The sequence below is a fragment of the Archocentrus centrarchus genome, chromosome 4 (assembly GCF_007364275.1).
Source record: "Archocentrus centrarchus isolate MPI-CPG fArcCen1 chromosome 4, fArcCen1, whole genome shotgun sequence".
Lineage (NCBI taxonomy): Eukaryota > Metazoa > Chordata > Actinopteri > Cichliformes > Cichlidae > Archocentrus > Archocentrus centrarchus.
This window is the reverse complement of record NC_044349.1, coordinates 19,812,028-19,834,084: the sequence shown is the minus strand read 5'-3', so window position 1 is coordinate 19,834,084 and position 22,057 is coordinate 19,812,028. Positions and strand designations below refer to the sequence as shown.

Here is a 22,057-nt window from a genome sequence, read left to right as displayed (position 1 = left end):
AATTGTAGCCTCAATTTCCTGTTCTTAGCTGACAGGAGTGCCACCTGGTGTGGTCTTCTGCTGCTGTAGCCTATATACTTCAAGGCCATGCACTCAGGGACGCTCTTCTGCATGCCTTGGTTTTTAGCAATTGGTTATTTGAGTTAATGTTGTCTTCCTATCAGCTTGAAGTAGTCTGACTTCTGACAACAATGAAGCATTTAAACTGTGACTGACTGGATATTTTCTCCTTTTCGGACCATTCTCTGTACACCCTACAGATGTTTGTGTGGGAAAATCCCAGAAGATCAGCAGTTTCTGAAATACTCAGACCAGCCCATATGGCACTAACAACCAAGCCATGTTCAAAGTCACTTAAATCTCCTTTCTTCCTGATTCTGATGCTCAGCCTGAACTTCAACAGGTCATCTCAACCATATCTACATGCCTAAATGCACTGAGGTGCTGGCATGTGATTGGCTAATTAGATATTTGTGTTAATGAGCAGTTGAACAGGTGTAACTAATGAAGTGGTGGTGAGTGTAGATTATGTTTATGGAATTAAGAAGAAATTGCAGTACGCAGAAGCTATTTCAGCAATATATAGGGCAAAAGTTTAGTTTAATAAAAAGATTAACAGATCTTTAAAATGTGTATACATATATAAAGGGTACGCTGAGAAAATACTGGTATTATTAGTCCAACAATAACCAGTATACTAACACAAGACACAATTTTTGCGTTTTCTTTTCGTGGCTATCTCATTTTTATAAGGAATAACCCTTAATTTCAGCTAAATTTCAGCTCCAAGTAATGCGTATTTTTCAGAATTTTATTAGAAATCACATTTTTTTTAACAATTAACAATTTATGAAGAAATTAAGAGGCAGAACATTTTAAAATAATTTGCTGCAGCTCTAAAACGGGTTTGATTCTATTATTTTGTCCACATTTAAAAATGACAGCCTGGTGAATATTAACAGATAATTTTTATTTTATTTTTCAATGTGTCCACTGTGCTCCGGTTTGTAATAAAAACGTGTTGCTATGGGCTCACGGTTCTCCCTGACCGGGAACACTGGTGATCAGCGCTGCTCTCCCGCAGTCCCGATCCGGGCCAGGTGGTGGTGTGCGCGGCTGCGAGCTCCGGGTTTTCCCGCAGACCCTGCGTGGCCCAGCTGAGGTGACTGGCAGGGCTTGTTTACTGGTGGAGAGACTCGCAGAAAGAGAGACGGAAAGAGGGGGAACCTGAGGGAGAGCGATCGCTAAGCGGAACGGGAATCCAAGTTTTTACACTTGACCCGTCTTTTTATGTTTCGTTTACCTCGTCGATATTTTTTTTGGACTAGCAGACTCGGGGTACTCACTTTAAGCGTTTCTGTGTGTTTATATGTGCGTGTTTTTATTTTTATTTTTATTTTTAACTCATCGCCGACACTGAAACCGCGTTTGTTTTGGATTAGCTAGCTAACGTTAGCTCCCCCCAGCAGCAGCAGCTAACGTTAATCTGAAGGAAGAAACGGGCGGCGCGGTGCGGGGACTTTTCTCACTTCACAGCAGCGGCAGCAGTGTGCGGGGTGAATGCGGACATTGTTGTTATTTTCTGCCTTGTTTTTTTACTCCTGACGGTGAATTGGAGAGAAAGCAGCGTTTTGCCTCTCAAGTTTTTTTTTCTTTCTTTCGCCCGTTTTGTCGTGTTGTACGGGCTTGCTGCGCGGTGGTCAGCGGGGGTGAAGGAGTTCAGAGGAAGGTCGAAGCGAGGAAAGCTGCACGTTTTTTTTTCCCCCCCGCCGGAGAGTTTCCTGGGATGTACTCACTGCTCCCTGCTTAAAGAAAAGAGAGGCGAGCTTGTGTGAAGACACCGGGACGCAGGAGGTGATATACAGACTTCTGAAATAGAGAGCACAAAATCTGTTTTATTATTATTATTATTATTGGGTGCTATCCATAACTCCGGCCCATGTCTGCATGAGGAACAGAGAAAAACACTGTTTTGTTTTTGTTTTTTGGGAATACTTACTGAGGTCTTCCCTCACTGAGCAGCACATTTCAGTGAAATGAACCCGGGGCCAGCGGACCTTCTTCGGGGACCTCCAAACTAAATAATATTTTCCCCACCTTGATTTAGCGGGGCACCAAAATCAAACAGATGAACGTGGACTGTCGCCTTCACTTCTGGAAAATGAAAATTTTTACTCGCACATGTGTTGCAAGAAGCCAAGATCACGTTATTTAGTGGCTCACATACATCACAAACTTAACAGGGAAGATATTCATAAATTTATAACCCCCTTACAGGGGGGTGGGAAACCTTAAATCATTCGGTTTTATTGGACCTCAAGTTTTAGCAATTTTTTATTTCATTTTTTAACATTTCTCCCTGAAGATTGGAGTTTTTGTTTGTTTTTTGGAAAGGCTTCAAGAGGAGAGGCAGTCAAAATGAGGCGGCTGACGCTTAAACTGCGAGCACAAATGGTGTTTTTTATCATGGCCACCTGCATTATATGCCAGTGTGGACTAATAAACGGAGAAAGTAAGTATTGTTTAATTTCTTAACATGCTGCTTAATTACGTTTTCCAACTTCACTTGAGTGTGAAATGTGTTTTGTATAAAATTACTCGGTTCTTAGCAGATAACATATATTATAATATGAACAAGACTTTATTTTTATTGTACCTTGCAGTCATAGTGGAGCTCAGAACAAAAAAAAGTTCTTATTTTTTTTATCAATCAAAATAAAAATGTGAGTCACGGGACGCTTGCCTTCATTTTGGCGCATGCTCAGATTCTACTCCAGGTCAAATTAAGGAGCTCGTAATTTCAGTTGCGTATGTGTGGCCGATAATTAGAATTTCTGCGTAAAGTTAACGGCTAATAGCCCCGCCTCTCTCGTACTGGCTCGTAAAGGTGCGTTTTTTAGCGGCCCGCGCTAAATGCGCCACCCCGAGGGCCAGATTAGTCGCTGTAACTGGACGAGGGTGGTCTGCAGCAGCGAGTCTAAACTGGGAGCAGCAGGACTGGCCCTGCGAGCTGAGCTAGGCCTCTCATGGCGACACACACACACTAACGACACACACGCGGCGGCGCTGCTGCAGCCTGAAAGTACACAAATTAGTCGCCGACGCTAAGAAGTCTCTTCATAGGTGGTGGATTAGCCTCCATTTGCCTTGAGCTCCAGATCGGACCGAAATGTGGGCGTCTTCCCCAGCGGAGTCTGCGCCTTGGTTTTTATCAATGAATTAGGGGGGGGTGATTACAATATAACAGAGATGCATGGCCACAGATTGATAATGATGCAGCTCTGTGCCTGCTCATGTCAGCGGAGTGGCATTATGTTTTCAGCTGGTGCGTTTAATGCAGGCTGGGACACAGAGCACCATACTTCACTCTCGGTGCCCACATTTTATGGGCTGCTGACGTTAATGAACACCGTTAAGTCTTTCATACAGAGCCCAATTTGGTATTTCTTACATGTTACAGAAATGCACGAATTGAGGAAAAACTGCCTTAATTTTTTTGTTTCCCCCTTTAATCAGTGTTTGTCCTTATTAAATGGGTAATTTTAGTGCAATAAGAATTGGAAGAACATTATTAGGCCGATATTTGATAATAAATTTGACTGTGTAATAAATTACTTGTCTTGTTATTGCAAATTAAATGAATGAATGAGTCGTTGTAAAACGAATTCATCATGCAAACAGAGTCTGGAACGCCTCTGAAATCAATTATTGAACATTTTGCTTGTTTGTCAGCGGTTTAACCTTTGGCCCACATAAATGCTTGTGAGATTTGTTTTCAGTGTTTTAGATGACGTGTTCCCCAAGTCAACATGTTTTGACATGTGAACTTAGTCCAAGTGAGCAGGTAGATCATTTAAATATGTGGGAAGCCATTCATAGAGTGGTGTTTGTTGTTTCTTTTTACTTTGTAATGGTGGGAATCTTCAAGCTTCAGGTTGTGTTACTTAAAATGGCTCCCACTGGCCAGGTTCAAAGGAAATGATCTGGCTACTCTACACAGGTCATGTATGCAGACAGAACAGAGGCCCCTGAAAGGGGGTCTTATTAGACAGGGCTGCTGGTACCCCCTCCTTCCTCATTTTTTTTTTCTGTCTCTCTGAGGGAATGGGGTACATGTCATTGGCTGTGAGGACTGTGGGAAGTGACCATATTTGGCACTTTTGAGATGTTTACTCCAAAAGAGGGGGGGCACCAACCAAAATACTTAGAATATTTCATTCTGAATGCCTGATATCTCCATGTCAGGCACGAGAACAGAGGAAGCAGTCCTGATAAATAAACCATGCTGTGGCTGACTGCACCTTGGAAAACATATGAACGAAGCAGCTTTTACAGGCTGTTAGTTGATTTTGATTGCACCGTTTGTCATAGTTAATCAGGAAAGATTTTTCAGAAGTTCCCGCTGAGCTGTCTCCCAGTCTAACTTGTGAAAAACAAGTTGTGCAATTGCCCGCTCCTGGCTCCTCTGAGGCACAGCTCTGTTGGGTGTGCGCATGCATGAATATATGTGTATTTCTTGAACCAGCTTTGTCACACAGATTGGCTCTTCCTCTCTTGCTGTCTGAATCAGATCTCTGGAGCGGTGTCATTTTATTCACGAGGAGCAGTTGAAGAGTTGGTGTGACAGCTCTGCTAATGGAGCAACGTGTGGCATTATAAAATCAAGAAGGGTCGCCCTCCATTTGTCTGTGGGTTTGTCTGTAGCCCCTTTTGGACACTCAGAGGCACTCTTCACTGAAGTGCACATTGGCATTTTCCAACAATGCTGTGTATGTTGTGGAATGTCTTTGAAGTGGCCGACCATGTAGGTGCGTCTGTGTGTGTGTGCGCACATGCATGATTGTTAGTATGCACCCTAGCCACCCTTTGCTGTCTGCAGGATCTCATCTTTCCACTACTGATCAGCCCACTTCCGGGCAATATTTGTTTTCTATATATATATATATATTCCATAAATGCCCATATATATGTGTGAATGCAGCCTTGGAGAGGCAGGATAAAGAGTGAGCTACCTGAGCCGTGAGTGGGTCCATAATTCACTACGTAACCCACGTCATGACTAGTAATCAGAGAAGAAGAGGGTCTGTATAAAGTTTTAAAAAATTTGGAAAAAGATGATGATGATTGGTTTCTTTTCTAATAAGGAAGGAAGCAAAAAACTTCACATGTGAGGAGGTCAAACAGAAGTGTAAACGGAGTGTAAAATGTATCGATTTGGATTCAGGGTCGTTTTCTCCTTTTAGTGTTTTTGTTCTCCATTAATAGCTTTTTATCTGTCGTAGTTTCCTGTTGGAACAACCTGTGCTGTGTGTTTAATTGGCAGCACGGAGAATCTTTAAGGCTTTCACAGTACAGTCCTGCTTTTGATTGCGAATTGTTTATTTTGCGTGGTCCATGTTCACAGAGGCAGCAGACAGTGAGGGTCATGAACTGAGGCTCCACCAGCTGTACGGGGTTCTGAGTGTTGGCCAGGAAGGCAATATGTACTGCTACAGGAAATTAACTGTTGGGGTGCCTTTCCTAAGTGCTTCCTCCTCTTTCCAAGTATCCTTTTCAGCTTCTCATAACTTGTCACTGTGTGCATATTCCCGGTAGTTTTTATCAACAGCAAATGGAGGGGGGGGGCAGAAAAATGCAACCTGACTCTTTGGACACCCACAAATTCACAATTTGATGCACCAGCAAGCCAATACATTTCTGTAGCACATCACGTCTGTGCTAACACTGTTATTTACTTTTCAAAAGTAATTCATTTAAAACCTGTGTTTTCAACTAGGCTGTAATATCCAGCTGACAAATACACTGAGTTTTTGAGCAGAACTGATACTTTTTGATAGCAAAAATATGAAAACTCAGTGGTTCTTGTTTAGTACCGTGGACAGTGTCTGTACCAAGACTGCAATTCTTCTGGAGCTGAGAGGAGCAGCATATGCCTGCAAGTGTTCTTGTCCATCCATAAATGGGTTGCTGTAACCGGTCTGTTATGGTGAAAAGAGAGCAGAGTGTCAGAGCAATTCAATCTATGTTCCTACCCTCACCTGTGGTCACGAATTGTGTGTTAGCGAACAAAGGAGATTGTGGAGATAAGCGGTGGAAATGAGTTTCCTACGGCCGGTGTCTGGGATCTCCCCTAGAGACAGTGAGGAACTCAGGTGTTCGGGAGTCAGTCAGAATAGAGCCACTACGCCACATTGAAAGGAGCCAGTTGAGGTGGTTCAGGCATCTGACCAGGATGCCTGCTAGGTGAGGTGTTTCAGGTATGTCCTTCTGGGAGGAAGCCCCAAGGCAGACCCAGGACATGCTGAAGAAGATTTATATCTAATGGCTGGCGTGTAAATGCCTAGGTGTCCGCTCTGGAAGAGCTGCATGAGGCAACCTGGGAGAAGGAAGACTGGGCTTCTCTGCTTAGATTGGTACCTCTGTGACCCGGACCTGGATAAATGGCAGAAAATTGATGGACGCAGCTGGCGTTGCCATTGCAAAATCAGCCATGTTCCATAGGCTAAAATGTTGCCAGTGGCTAACATCATATAAATGCTTAAACTAACAATGCAACTAACGTCACACCTCATAGTAACATTAGAAGGCTAGTCTGCAACCATCCTAACCTCACGGTCTTTGTCCTGTCAATAAAATTATAGCTTTAACATTTTAAATAAATGGTCTGCCAACACTGTGATGGTGATTTAAAATGAGTTTTAAATAAAGGACTTAAAGTTTAAATAAATGAATTAATTGTTTTTTAAACATGGTATCAGAAACCGTGTAATTTTATTGGTGTTGTGAGATCCCGAGTTACGAGGCATAATCTCTAGGTTAGGCAGTTATAACAACATGTAATCAATGTTTGAGTTTTAGTCTTCAGACAAGCTCATAGCAAAGCAGAATAGCAGATTTTTATTGGATGTTAAACAGTGAAAATAACCTAACTGCTACTGCTGTGCGGTTTATTTAACAAAACTGTATTAGTGTTAACACTAAAAACAGACCTTTTATGCCACTTTAAAGACGCTGTCTCAGAACAAAGTGTGAAAGTGGATGGTAAATGAGTTTTGGGTGGACATTTTTGACTGACTGCTGCTACATTGTTTTACGTCCACTGTGACTTTAGGGATAACAGTTCACCACAGTTTCCCTGAGTTTAGTCAGAAGTGGTTTTAGGCCAGATGTCAGAAAAGTTGTCCTCTAAAAGCTTCTTAATTTCAGCCAGCCTTAACATGCTAGTAGGAGAATGTTGCCTGCGCCGCTGCTGCCACCTTAGAAAATAAGGAAAGAGTCGAAACATGTTCGCATTGATCCCAACGTAAACCTTTCATTATGCGATTAAACAGCAATCTCACCAGAGCCGAAGAGGAAACCCTCAACATTGTAACATCTAAAAAAACTGTCAGTAAATTGTTGAGCTGCTCTGAAATGCCACTCTTCCAAATCACTGTGATCAGGTGACTTCTTTCTAAGCCAGAACAGGCTGGGAGGAGGGTGTGTGTGTGTGTGTGTGTGTGTGTGTGTGTGTGTGTGTGTGTGTGTGTGTGTGTCAGCTCAGTGATAGGTTGTTGTTTTTAAATACAAAGCCTAACCGATGCCCTCCTCTCTGACTCCCATTCCTAGATAGAGGAGTGTGACCATTTATGTAAACCTCTGCTCACTGCACAGAAATGTGGTCTAGCTGAAAGGGGAGGGATGAGGTGCAGGGTCTCGCACACACACACAGAGCGCCGTTACGCCATGCCGCAACAATCTGATTTGATAGTCCTTGTTGCTGTTTGGATCGGCCCTATTTTAACCATTGGTGACTTCACGCTATAAAATCCAAGTTGAGCCAGTCCTGTAATGCAGGGATCAACAAAGGGATGTTTTGGGGATGTTTCGCAGGCGGGACCATAAACCGAACGAGGCCATGTAACTGATTTCTCATTCCTTGGCATTAAAAATGCATAGCAGCTGTCCAAAAAAACAGATGAGGTTAAAAATGGCCGTCTGGGTTTGATTGTGATAGTGAAAACTTTTAATTGATCCCAGTTAAGGATTTCTGCATCTATAATAGTGTTGTTTGCTCCCATTTATAAATGAATGGAAATGTCTGCGTTAGAGATGACATGAAGCCCAGCAGAAGAGAAATAAATATATGATAAATATGATATAGTGTGAAACAGGGACAGAAATGGCCCTGTTTAAGACTTGTTGTATTTTTACGCATCAAAATTTAACAGGTGAAATATGAAGATTGAAGCAGCTTCTACTCTCTCTCTCCCTACTGTGCCTTGCTTTGTTCCCCGCTCCTCTTTTAAACTTGAGCTCCATCTCTCCCTGTATCCGCGCCCCCCCTCCCCTCCCTTCATTTCATGTTCAGGGGTAAGAGGGTTCAGTGTCCTGCGCTGATTTGTTTTCTTTCACACTGCAGATGCACACAGCCTGCAGACCTTTCTTCCACACACGCACACACCTGCTAATCCCGCTCTGTGGTGTGGGGAAAGCCTCCTCTTTCAAACCTCTTAAAGGTGTGAACACCATCCGTTTGACACCTCTCACCTTTCTGTTTTGTTTTTTTGTTTGTTTTTGTTTTTTTTAAACCTGCTTGCTCCAGCTGGGCCTAAGTGATGCTTAATGAGTTCAGCTGCACGTTGTGAACCTTGTCATGCAGTCACACGGCCCTCTAAAATTATGTTTGCTGCATTGTGAATACGTGCGTTTGTACATGTTTGAATGCGCTTTTTATGAGTGCTCATGCTTACATGCGTAGGGTTCAGTGACTCTGTGTGCTGGGTGGGGGTCTCTGTTTTTGTCCTGATGAACTAACATGAGATGGGTTACTATGGTGACAGCACTAGCTGTGCTGACAGTAAGTTACAGAGGCCTCCGATCCGAGCCGCTTCCTGTGTGAGACGTGTCACTGCACTGAATGCAGGTATACATTTTGGTGTGTGATTATGGTGAGAGAAAAAGATTAATTTTTCTTAGTTAGTTGCTGTTTATTGACTGATTATTGAATTTGCCAACTGTGGCTGATCTTTCCCTCTTCTAACCTAAGGTAGGTGTCCACTGTAAACAACCCAGAATTTGTTGATTGTTTTCCAGTCTTATATTTAAAAAAAAAAAAAAAAAAAAGCCTCAACACTTGAAATCTGGGCCTCTTGCCTTCTTCCACAGTCAGCCCTGTAGTGATTGGGACTTAACACACCCACAGTCTGTCAGTTACTGCTGAGAAGCTGGGTACTTTAAAGTGAAATTCTGTCTTAGACTTGCTGCAGTAACATAAGTGATGTGATTGATTAATAATCCTGTGATAAATGCAGACTGTGATTCACTCATCAGTTTTGCCTGATCCCAAACACCCACAGGAGTCCTGCTTGAGACTGTGGTGTTCCTCACCTTTAGCAAAATGTCCTCGTTCCTCCTTTGATAGCGTAGTGTATCCTTACACACCCACTTCACAGCAGCATTATAGGAGATGGAGGGGGAAATGGAAAATACCACCTGTCCCACCTCTGAGAGGCTTATACAGCATTTTGCATTTCCTAACTGTGCCTGCTGTACTGTTAATGGCTAGAGATCAGTCATTTAACATGATTAGTTAAAACAGTCCCATGCAGCATTGGACTTGAGAGCCTGTGAAGGGTCCAAACGAGTGAAGGGCCTCTGCAGGTCGCACCCACTTTCCAGATGGACCTTTTTGACCAAAGGTTCTCTTTGTCATCTTGGCTCAAGCTGAACTGAACAGTGAGTGTGTTTGTGCTTTTATGGAGGAGATGAGCTCATTGCTGGAAAGAGAGCGAGCATGCTGTATTTATAACACAATGCAGAACATTTGTTTGATCTGGATGGTCTGGATTACCAAAATCCTAATTAAAAATAAAAATTGATTACTTCCCCTCCCTTGTTCTGTACCACTTCACAAAGCAAACGTGAGAATCTGGCCATGCTTCACAAAACTACTGGCTGAGCAATAAAAATCTTTGAATTACAGAATCCTTGGATTATTAGGGCTTTTATTCTTTTGCTTTTTATGCATTTTGAGAGTGTAGATAATTTCATAAATCACACATGTAGTAATGAAGCTACTAATACCTGGCCTAATATGCACCAGAATACATTTGCGCAGGGAAGTTTTTGTTAAATCTGGAAAACATTTACAGCTAATCAGTTGAGCCGCCTCAGATTTGTTCTGGATCAAACCACCAGCTATGGGGAGTGTATAGACTCTCAGCTGCTGAACTGCACTCTGTTAAAACTGAGGACTGCAGATATAACAGTGAGTCATGATTCTCAGCCTGCAGACATTGACATTGTTAGGGGGTTTAACAGAAATTGACAAGAGTTATTAGAAAACAGCTGTAGCTACAGAAACAAGTCTCAGAAGAAAATGGAAAACTTCAGGTGAACTGCAAGGAAGGTTAAAGTTTAGATGAACTGAATGAGAAGTTGAAGCAATATTGACAAAGGTCAATTACAGTGGGGAAAATAATAATGATAATAATGAAAATAATAATAACAATCTGGAGAAGATCTGTATGGAGGAGTGGGCCAAAATCCCTGCTGCAGTGTGTGCAAACTTGGTCAAAAACTACAGGAAACGTCTGACCTCTGTAATTGCAAACAAAGGTTGTATTAAGTTCGTGTTTTTCTATTTTATCAAATACTTATTTTGGGCTGTAAAATGCAAATTAATTATTTAAAGATCATACAGTGTGATTTTCTGGATTTATTTATTTACTTTAGATTCTGTCTCTCACAGTTGAAGTGTACCTACAATAAAAATTACAGACCTCTTCATGCTTTGTAGGTGGAAAAACTTGCAAAATCAACAGTGTATCAAATACTTATTTTCCCCACTGTATAATGTACAAAATTAAGCATGGAGGTGTTAGCATGATCTAACACGTGAAGTAGTCTTTAAGTACACATTTAATTTTGCTAGCCTGGCTGGCAATTTATTTAAACCATAGACTGTGCTCTCCCTGAGGAAAAATGCCTCATTGTTAGAGGACAATGGCCAGAGTGCTTTGAGCTGATAGGAAGGCGACAGTAACTATAATAACCACTTGTTACAACCAAGGTATGCAGAAGAGAATCTGTGAACACACAACACGTCCAACCTTAAAGCAGATGGGCTACAGAAAGCCACACTGACAGTCACTCCTATCAGCTAAGAACTGGAACTGAGGCTACAGTTCACACAGGCTCACCAAAAATGGACAATAGAAGACTGGAAAAATGTTGCCTGGTCTGATGAATCTCGATATTTGCTGCAACATTCAGATGGTAGAGTCAGAATTTAGTGTAAACAACATAAAAGCATGGATCCATTCATCCTTGTATCAGTGGTTCAGACTGGTGGTGGTGTAATGTGTGGGGGATCTTTTCTTGGCAGACTTAGGGCCTCTTGGTACCAAATAAACATTATTTAAATGCCACAGCCTACCTGAGTATTGTTGCCGACCATGTCCATCCCTATAAGACCAGAGTGTGCCCCTTCTGATGGTTGCTTCCAGCAGAATAACAAACCATGTCACAAAGCTCAGATCATCTCACACTGGCTTCTTGAACATGACAATGTACTCAAGTGACATCTGCAGTCACTAGCTCTTAATCCAATAGAGCACCTTTGGGATGTGGTAGAACGGGAGTTCACATCATGGATGTGCAGCTGACATAGATCAACTGTGTGATGCCATCGTATCAATGTGGACCAAAGTCTCTGAGGAATGTTTCCAGCTCTTGTTGAATCTGTGCCATGAAGAACTAGAGCAGTTCTGAAGGCAAATGTTGGTCTGGTACTAGCAAGGAGTACCTAATAAACATTGTTGGCGCTTGATTATCATGTATGCTTCCATCCAGGAAAAGGCACACCAATATTAATCCATATTTGTACTTGCTTTAGGTCTTTTTTTTTTTTGGCTGCTACCCTTCCTTTGAACATTAAGGTTCTTTTTTTATCTGGAGCATCACAAACTCTCCTTGGATGCTTGCTTGGCTTACAGTGGTAGCCTACTCCATCCTCTGTTAATACAGTTGCTACCTTCTTCAGCTCTTATTACTTCTTGACAGAAAACACACCCCTACCAGCGTGCCAGCACAGGAATGTTGCCACAGACCCCAGATTTACAACTCCGCTATGCTGAGAGAACTACTCGGTGCCAATTGGCTTATTCAGCATTGTGTGGACTCGTTTGGAAGGCTTGAATGTAACAGACTTTTATTTATGTGTCAAAGTTCTGCACTCCAGTTTTAACATTGATTAGTGCAGCTTGCAGAGCAATCCTGACAAACATGGTTGAAACCCTGACATTATCTCCTTGGTCAGAACTGGTCACAGTACGACTGCAAAAGCTGAACCATAGATGGGCATTATTTCCATGTAAAAGAGGGGTCTAGTCATACTGTCTTTGGGTGAAGGATGTACTTTAGATTTTTGCTGTGAAGAAATTAAATGGGCACACAATGGCTTTACATACACAGATTGGCAACAGTGAAGTTAAAGGAGTACCCCAGTGTGGCAAAGCTGACACTGTAGACAGAACAGAGACTGATGCCAAGACACCGTGAAAGGGGACATAGAGATGGAGTGCTTGCGACCAGTTTATGAGCCCGCATCAAGCGTTCCTAATTCCGTTATAGTTAAAGGGGGCCCATATTGAATTATGCCTTGCTGTTAAATGACAGCATAATGAGTGGAAGTCATTTTACAATACCGCTGTGGCCACAGACACTCCACTCCAGGGACCTGTCTGTCAGAGGCTAGGTAACGGCAAGTGATTTGTTGGCTGGTTGGGCTATTTGAACATTAACAGGATGTCAATATTAAGTCCAAGCAATATATAGCATGCTTATAGATATCCTGTATGGAAAAACCAACAGTAGGTTTTTTTTTTTTTTTTTTTTTTTTTGGAAAAACAAACAGCACGCGGAGGGATATTTCTTGATAATCAGCACCCTGGGTCTGGACGTTTATCGATCATGTTCAGAGCGCACCACTGCTTCATGTGTAATGATATCAAGTCGATATGAAACTGGTGTTAAAAGGTGGAGGGTGATGAAGACACATTTCTGCAGATTCATAATGTGTTTGTGCTTTGGTAAATGGAAGGAGGCACTGAAGCTGTGGGTACAGGCTTGGGCAATGGAAAAGGTAGAGGGAGGGAGAGAGCGAGAGAAAGATATGGAAAGAAGTGAAGCAGTGAGGCAGGATGTGTGTCTGCATGTTTGTGTGTGTGTGTGTTTGTGCAAATGTTGGTGTGTATGTGAGGTTTTCCTGCAGCAGCCAGTGAGAGCTGGTGGTCTAACAGTGCAGACAAATGGACCATTAAACTGACCTGGCCCCTCTGCTCTGCTCTCCATCCTTCCAGCCTCTGCTTCTCCCTCTTTTCCATCTGAGTTTGTCAACTCGTGAGACGTCAAATCTGCTGTCTTAGTGGTCGTTGCCGGTCTTCTTTTCTCCGATTCTGCCCTCTTACTTCTTTCCGTTACCATGTCCTGCTTTTTAAGGTGACTTGTTCCTCCTCTTCATAGTTTCAGCCACACACATACTGGAGTTTCATTTCGAGGCAGTTCAAATCAAATCATTTCTTCCTCTCTGTGTGTTTTTCTTTGCTTGGAACAAATGTTGGATTCAGCTGGAGCTTGGAGTTGGCAGACATGCAGCAATCCAGTCAAATCGATAGGATTTGCCATGCCTCGGATAAGCTTACTCATCCATTCACCACACAGGGAATACCTCCACTAAACCCCTAAACTGTCAGAGCTGGACATTTGAAGCACAGCATGTAGAAGAGCCGTTATCATGCTGAGCTAGAGCCTGGGCAGCTGTGTAATCACAAATGTTGTATTGTCTTTCTTTTTTGTTTCTTAATGCTGATTGGCTGAAGCATAAACAGTGCTTAATGAAGGAGGTTAGTATTGGAAATGTCTCATCACAACCATTTTTTTTAATCACAGAGGCAGGCAGACTGGCAGATTTGGAAGAAGAAAGAAACCCATATGGGATAGAAGAAGCAGATTTGGCAGGGCCATGAGGCAGGCGTAGCTCCTCCAGCCTCATGTGTAGTTCTGGTTTGTGGGTCAAAGCGTTGGTGGGGCTGGTGGGGCTGGGCCCTGCAGCTGCTGCCGTTGTGGCTGCAAGTCAAACAGGGTAACTGAGCCTTGGCTGCCTCCCTCTCAGGCCAAGGCTCACCACACCAAGACACTGCACTCGCTAACGTAGGAAGATGAAAAGGATCATCAGATGTTTCTTGTATTACTCACTCTGTGTGAGTGTGCTGTTTGTGTGTGTGTGTTTGTCTGTCTTGTCTTCAGCAGAGACCAGCCTGCAGTTTGTAGTTGATTACCTGCTCCCGTTTCTCAGTCAGTCCTGTGTCTGATCTTTCAACTTTTTTTTTTTTTGGTGTTGTGTACAACCAGCTGTCCAATTATGTTTCGAGACAAGTGACATAGAGTAACTGTCCATGGATCTGTGTGATTGTATGTATATTGTATGCAGCAGGAATTTTAACATGTGACGTTAACTGTGCTTGCGCATGTATTTTGCATTAGTGGGCCTGATTTCATGGTATATAACAGAGAAAACGGAAAGAAGATGTGGACAGTAAAGAAAAATCCTCTGAGTAGAAAATGGCCAGCTACATACATGGGCAGAAAAGTTTGAATTCTTTGCCTCGCTTTATTATTAAATTTTTTTTATTTATTTATTTTTTTGAAACAGCAGCACATTAAAGGTATAAAAGTACAAAGGGAGGTTAGAAGGACACGATTCACTCTCAGACTACACATGTTGGCATTGCAGATATTTTATCTGTGGGTTTTCTAAATTTGGTAGACCAGTTCCTTTCAGGTACCATTTTACTTCAAAAAGGGGAGTGTGTTTCTATCCTTTTTTTTTTTTTTTTTTTTTTTTTTAACCCTTCTCCTTCGGATCAGTCTTAGGTCCGAGGTCAAACTCGGCTCCATAGAGCCACTGGTTTTGAAAGCAGTGACTTACTGTCTTCTAGTGAGTGACACAGCACCTCTGCACTTGTGTGGCACTGACACAGCACCTTGCTTCTTTTTCCTTGTGTTTATATTTTTTTGTTGTTGTCACTCTCTGTCTGCACTTTTCTGTGCTCTTTCTTTTTTGTCCCTCCTCTCTGGCCTCTTTGCCAGCATTGGAAGGTAAAGAGAAGGAGGTGAGCCAAAGTAACCAGTGTGATCTGATTTAGGCCTCTTCTGTTGGCAAGCCATCTGACAGCGCAGGGCAGCGCATGTTGCTCTTTTCTACCCGCTTCAATCTGCCACAACCTGGCCCTGTGCCACAGCTGTAACGGGACCCAGTGTTGTATATAAATAGGCTAGGCCAGCTCCTTTTGCCATGCTCCTCAATGGGAAGCTGAGGCAATAGAGGAACAGGTGCTCCAACCCACACATACCCCCCCCACTTTTTTTTTTTTTTTTTTTTTTATAAATCTGATGTCCTCCACTGTCTAGGTACAGGACAGTCACAGTGCACGTGTTAGCTACACTTTCTTGTTCTAGCATTTGGGTTTTGTTCCCACTTTCTGTTAATAGGGAAATATTAACTATTTTCTATGTGTATGTGCATTTTTTTTGTTGATGGCATCGAGCCTATTTCCACTACTCAAGGTGCCCCCCCCTCACCCCACCCCACCCCGCATCTTTTCCTGGCTCACGTACTGTTATTCTGGTCCTCAGTTCTCTTTGTTTTGGAGGTACATGTTGGTACATGCTAATCAAAATGCCTTTCATGCAATTTCTCAGCATCATTTTTCACTGTAGAAGCCACAGCTTGGCAGTGGGCGCATGGGGAGCTGGCTTTACTTCTCAGGACTTTCCACAGTTGTATTAACAAACAAATGCATTTTTCCACTGGCAGTCTGCTTGGCACCGCAGCTGCATGTTCTCTCTCCTGGGGTTTGTTCAGCAACTGAGCTGTTGACAAATCTATAATCAGCAGATCACCTCATCAGGGGCAGCATGTGCCTAAGCTGACAGTGAGAGGAAACTTCTCACAGTCCAGAGTTAGCTGCCACCTGGTTTCATACTAGATCGGACTGGTTTCACTTTAAGCTAATGTGCAGCTGCCCTCCGTTATGCTGAATTCAGGCGATAGAGGGCTCCACTCCCGCCTTCTAACACCACCGCCACGATGCACTTTCTACTCAGCCAGCTACCGTTAGCTGATGCATATTAAATTTTCTGCAGGGAGCACAACTCTAAAAATAAAAGAAGAATCTGTCTGAAATTGTAGCTACGCTATAATGAAGGTTGCACCTGTGAGAGCTCACTGAATAGTGGAGATGGTAGTTTCTGTTACATTGGTATGACCTCAGCTGTACCAGTCACACTCGCGTAAGCTGAGCTCATTTTGAGCTGCACAGAGGATGTTGGGCTTATTCTGCGAGCCAGTTCTGCTTCATGTTTGATGTAAAGAGGCAGTAAATTTGTTTTCTTTAAAAAAAAAAAAAAGTTTCTGCTGTTTAAAAAAAATCACCAGAGAGCAGCGTTTCTTGAACTTTTTCTGGCGTGCCCCAATTTAGAAGCCAGAAACAGTCCATGACCCTGCAGTTTGTTTGTTTTATCATTAACTATCAAAAAAAAGAGAAATCCAGTGTAAATGTATGATTGGCCATTTTTGACTACTTTTGATTTTAAATTTATATTTCCTTGCCTTGTTTGGTATTGTTTTTTTTTTCAGCTCAACCTTATCTCTGACAGTACAGTTAGTTTTTCATTTTGTCAGACTGTACGAACACAAATCACACAAAAAAGCAAAAAAAAGTAGAAATAAGTCCAAAAAAACCTTTTTTTTTTTTTTTTCATTGTGAAACCCACAAACATGTTTAATGAACTACTTTTATAACTTAAAATACAAATATATAAGTTGTAATTTCCAAAAACTTGTGTACAAATTTAGCAAACAAAGTTATATCCAGCTGTTTACATTAAAATGCAGGCAACGTCTCAGGGCGTTTCAAAAATTGCTTTAATAACACTGTCTCTCTTTTACCTCGTCAATCCCACAACTCTCACCCATTCCTCAGCAACCAAATGGCACATGTCGACACCAAACTCAGATCACACATAAGGACAATATACAGGAAAAAGCATGGTGTAAATTATTGACCATAACTCTGGTTTTACTTGGTCTATCAACACAATTTAAAAACGGGTATGTAGTTTGAAGCCTGCACGTTCGACACAAGTTGAAACAGAGACTCGCTGAGGCTGTGTCCTGCTGCTACATCATTTTAAATAGACAGAATTGGACACGTCGGCACTTAAGTCGACTCCATAGGGCTAAAGATAGGGATTATTTTTTCAATATTTCTGGATCTGGTCAGTTATGGCAAACATTAAATTAGGTAATCTAGGGGGTCACCGACCATCTTTCACGCAAATTTGATATTAATTGAATGAATATTTTTGCTGTAGTGTTATTAAACAGACAAACAAACCAAAAATAATGCCCCATTCCCCCTCTAGGGGCGGGGTAATAATATGTTTTTCTCAGTTTCATTGAGGTAGGATTGTGCAGACAATGTGAAGATTTTGAAAACTGGGACACCTCTGAACCTGTTCCTCGTATCTATCTGCTTCCTCCTGATCATCCTAAACTAACTCATGTCTCAGTAATATTGAAGCATGTGAATACTGCCTTCTCTGCAACTGCAACAGTTTATTCAGTTCCCATTACATCACGAGGCAAATAAATTGGGCTCATAACTATTCAGGCAGCATGCATAAGGACAAACCTTTCTGATTAATTCCTTAATCTCCCTTTAAAGGCTCTAACTCGTCAACTTTACTTAAAATCCAAGCTTCTCTGCTGTTTCTGTTTGTTTGACACCCTCCTATATACCTCCCTCGTTCTCGTCCTCCTCTTCATTCCTGCTGCCAAATTAAGTGTCAAACAGACAGGGAAGGCGGGTGGATGGCCCACATTTCTCCTATAGAGCTCTGCAGTATAGTACAGTACATCTCAGCCTGTGCTCTGTTATTCCACCCCCAACTCCCACCCAGGCTCATTAGCGGCTGATTGGGTTGTTATTGTAATTATGAGATCCTGTACATCTATTGAGAGCACCAAGCCGTTCCTTAGTGGGTGGTCCTCTGTATCAGGGTGGGCCATGGAGGGATCATGGTCATTGTCCGCTCAAAAGTTCCCACCTGCATCAGCTTTATTGGTTTTCTTCTGTTCTTTAGCACACCTGAAGCTGGATTTGGATGGTTTACGCAAGTCTAAAATGTAAATTAAAATGTGGGTTTATTGTACCTGTTGAATCCTTTTTTTTTTTTTTTGTTTTTTTAATATATCCTTTCTATAATAAAAACTAAAAGAAACCTGTAGCAACTGTCTCCCTGTCCCTCCACCTGAATCTTGTTCATCCTTCATGACGTGTTTTATGCTTTGTAGATGAACTTTGCTTGTTGCTGGGTTCATAGCTAGTAGGTAGGAATCTCTGCCCCCTCCCATCTCCCACCTCGTGAGGCTGTGTGTGTGCGTGTGTGTGTGTGTGTGTGTTTTGCTGGTCATGTAACAGTGGTCCACAGTGGCTCTTCATTCATGCATGTGATCACCAACCGTCCTGTAGGTCCCTTACATCACTCTGCGTTCTTGGCTGGGCTCAGGTTACACTTTCACCCCCCCCTCTACCCCCACCCACCCATTACCTCACTCCTGGGTTTCCTTGCTACCAAACCTGGGAAGAGCAACATTCCCTCCTGTCAGTTGACAGTAAGACTCCATTTTGCAATAGGGGGTCTCCGTGCACCTCCATCTGCTACTTGCCCTCATGGCCCATTAACATTTCTTTGTGTGAATAAAGCTTTTCCTGTCAGCATGCTGGATGATGGGAAGGATCTCATTTCCACCAACATATTTCTTAGCTGCACTGAGGGGAAAACAAAAACAAAAACCTCCATGTGAAAGGGTGTCCTCTTGGTGTGACTTGAAGATAACTTTGGGCAGGAGTGAGTTGCGCCCTGGCCCTTGTGCACTTGGGTAACAGTTTGTTAATGTTGTCATGTTTCACAATAGGTATCCGGTTAGAGCTGCAGGCTGAGAGTGAGTGGGCGGCTTGTAGGCCTGTTTGATGTGTCCAGGAGATAAAGCAGGAGGGGTAGAGAGGTGTAAGGTTGCTGTTATCACTGGGAATAACACCAACTGCCGCACAGCAGAGGAAGAAGTGTGTTTTGGTTTCTGATACAGGCTGTGTCAAGGCACACTGCTTAGCTGAATGAGTTACTGTTGTTTGGAACTCGGTGTTATCTGATGAGATGCTTAACAGCTGAAATGGATTTATTGACTTCTTTTATGACTTGTTTTTGGCTGCTGGCTGCAGGCGGAAGTGTGTAAAGTTGAGCCGGTGTAGGCCGCGTCCACACAAACGTGGATAAATTTGAACAGTTCGCTTTTCCTAAGCTTGTCGTGCATCTTCTCACTGGAAACAATCTCAGCACCCAGCAAATGACAGTGAATGATATGATTTATAGTAGCAGCACAAGTGTTTGGACAGTGGCTAGATGGATATGTTGCTCTTCCTCAAACTCGTGTCAAAAAAATGTAACAAGTGTGAATGATTTTGTTGTTAAATATTTATTATTTTGTTGTTAATAATCTATTTTGCTTGAGTTTTGTTTGTTTTTTTTTTTACTTCACCACATGTTTTTTTTTTTCTCCTGCTCCAGTGAGTCTTTCCTTATCTGAATCTAGAGTATAAGAATAGAGATTTTTATATGCTCTGTTATCTAAAGCTCTCTGATAGTTACTACAAACAAACAGAATGTAATGCCACTGTAGACATAGATGTGCTCGGCAGAGCGTCAAACACAAGGCAGGAAAGCGTTCTGATCATTTGATATCAAACTTTAATTTGACCCGCCCTTCTCGCCAGTGTGAATTTGTAGTAAACGTGGTTTGCTGGTTTTATAGGCTGCTGTGCATTACAAGAAGCCACTTAAACCATTTCGTTTATGTATGACTCTGGTCATAGTTTGAACCTGAATTGTTGACATGTTTTTCTTGCTAACCATTAACAGAATGGGAAGTTAATCGGTAGCTTATGGCTAGGGAACTGACGTGGTCATGTGATGGGTAAGTTTCCAAACAGTCTAATGCAATAAATTTTGACTTCTTTTCTAATTTGGGAGTCATGATTTAAGATAAGATAAGATAAGGTAAAACTTAAATGATCCCACAACGGGGAAATTTGCGCATTACAGCAGCTCAGTACAGAGAAAAATGAAAAGGATGAGGAAAAACAAATGAACTAAAATAGAATAGAAAAACTATACACATATACACAAGCACTATATACATAAAATATATATCAATGTCAATACACACACATACATATACACACATGTACACACACATCCAAACACTATATACAGATATCAAAACATTATATGCATTTGTAGCCGGTAAGGTACACAGCATACACGCTATTTAGCGCTATTGACTGTTTTTTTTTTGTGGTGTGTATGTGCGTTGCGATGAGAGTAATGAAACAGATGGGGTTTACGGCATTAAGATGCATGGGGGGGGGCTGATGAGCATTTGTGCACCTGTAGCAGTGACTGAAAGCAGCAGTGTGTGTGCACAAGCGCAAGCCCCTAAGATTATCACTGTTATCACTAAAAGGAATATTTTTGTTTTTTTACAAATGGAGCTTAGTATAAAGGAAACTGCAGTAAATATACATTAAGTATGTGAAGGGCTGTTTGTGCTGCATTGCATTTTTCAGCCTCCTAAAACTGCAAGCAGTACTTTTTTTAAATTTTTTTAATTTTTTTTTATGTTAGTATAATGTTATTCCTGGTAGTTAAAAAAAAAAAGAGTTTTTAATCTTCCATTAGAAGGCTACATTTAAATCAGTTCTAGCCAGTGCTGGTTTATGTCCGACCATCTGTTTTAGGCTGTAATGGCTGTTGTTATGGTTGATACAGTCCATGCATAGTTAAATCAAAGGAGCAAATTAGGATTTTATGTCTCACAACTACTGAGTTTAATGGGCATGCTCATGAAATGTAAATGGGTGTGGCAACACTGCAGAATTTGTGGTCAACCATCATCCTTTGCCTGACTGTGTGAAGCAGTAAATCATCTCTCTTCCACTTTATATAGCAAGTCTCTTCATGTAAACTAACACCTGCTTCTGGTGAGGAAACATCCACCCTCTCTGCTTATTCGTGAGATTTCTGCTGAAGGCAGTTCAGTTTAAGGAAAAATAACTTTATGAATCTGGGGTGTATACATGTTGCATTATTGATCGCAAGCCTTTTCTTTTACAAACTTTTTCCAGTAAATGTGTGCCCGATGGGTGCCTGTCAAAGATCATTTCTCTTGTTTGACAGCTGTTGGTTTGGATGCAGGGGCTTGCAAATGGCCGTATCGTTGTTTTTGTGGCCTCTTTGCCAACCTCGAAACCTGCTTTGTCACGCCAACAACAGAAATACTGTTTTCATTGTTACACCTGTCTTGCATAATCTGAACTACGAAGTATTTTCTCCTCCTGTAATTTTCCTTTAACGTGTTATTATGTGGAGCAAGTAACAGCAGCGTGTGTTTTCCCTCTGCGCATCTCCCTAAGTTACTGTCTGCTAATGAATTCTCCACTCCTCTGATGTGTGTGTGTGTGTGTGTGTGTGTGTGTGTGTGTGTGTGTGTGTGTGCACGCGCATGCATTTGCCAGTCCAAATGTGGGCTTGTGTGTGCAGCAGCTAAAGAGTATGAATGAGCGTGGATAAGCATTTTGCTTCAAGGCTTTATTTCTGTTAACCTCTTCATGCCTGCTTCACTCAGATCAAACGGTGCTATATAATATTTCCTCTCTGGAGAAATACTGCTGGAGCCAATGAGAAGAGAAAGAGTGTGTGTGTGTGTGTGTGTGTGTGTGTGTGTGTGTGTGTGTGTGTGTGTGTCAGAGAGGGAAGGAGGAGGGAGCAAGCAATTTCGGCCAGTCAGATTTTAGGTGGGCTTGAGTAGCTGCTTCATGAATGGCTTTGTTCAACTTAATGCAAATCAGCAGAGGTTTCATGGCTGAAATTTGGTAAATAGAATATAATGATG

The 22,057-nt window shown here is 42.1% G+C and overlaps 1 protein-coding gene across 1 annotated transcript in view; it reads left to right on the top strand.

Moving 5' to 3' along the window:
* Positions 1-2,418: 2,418 nt before the first annotated feature.
* Positions 2,419-22,057, top strand: part of insrb (insulin receptor b) — a 75,954-nt gene continuing 56,315 nt past the window's right edge. The window contains 1 exon segment of the mRNA XM_030726931.1: positions 2,419-2,512. Within this exon segment, the coding sequence (XP_030582791.1) occupies positions 2,419-2,512 (94 nt within the window).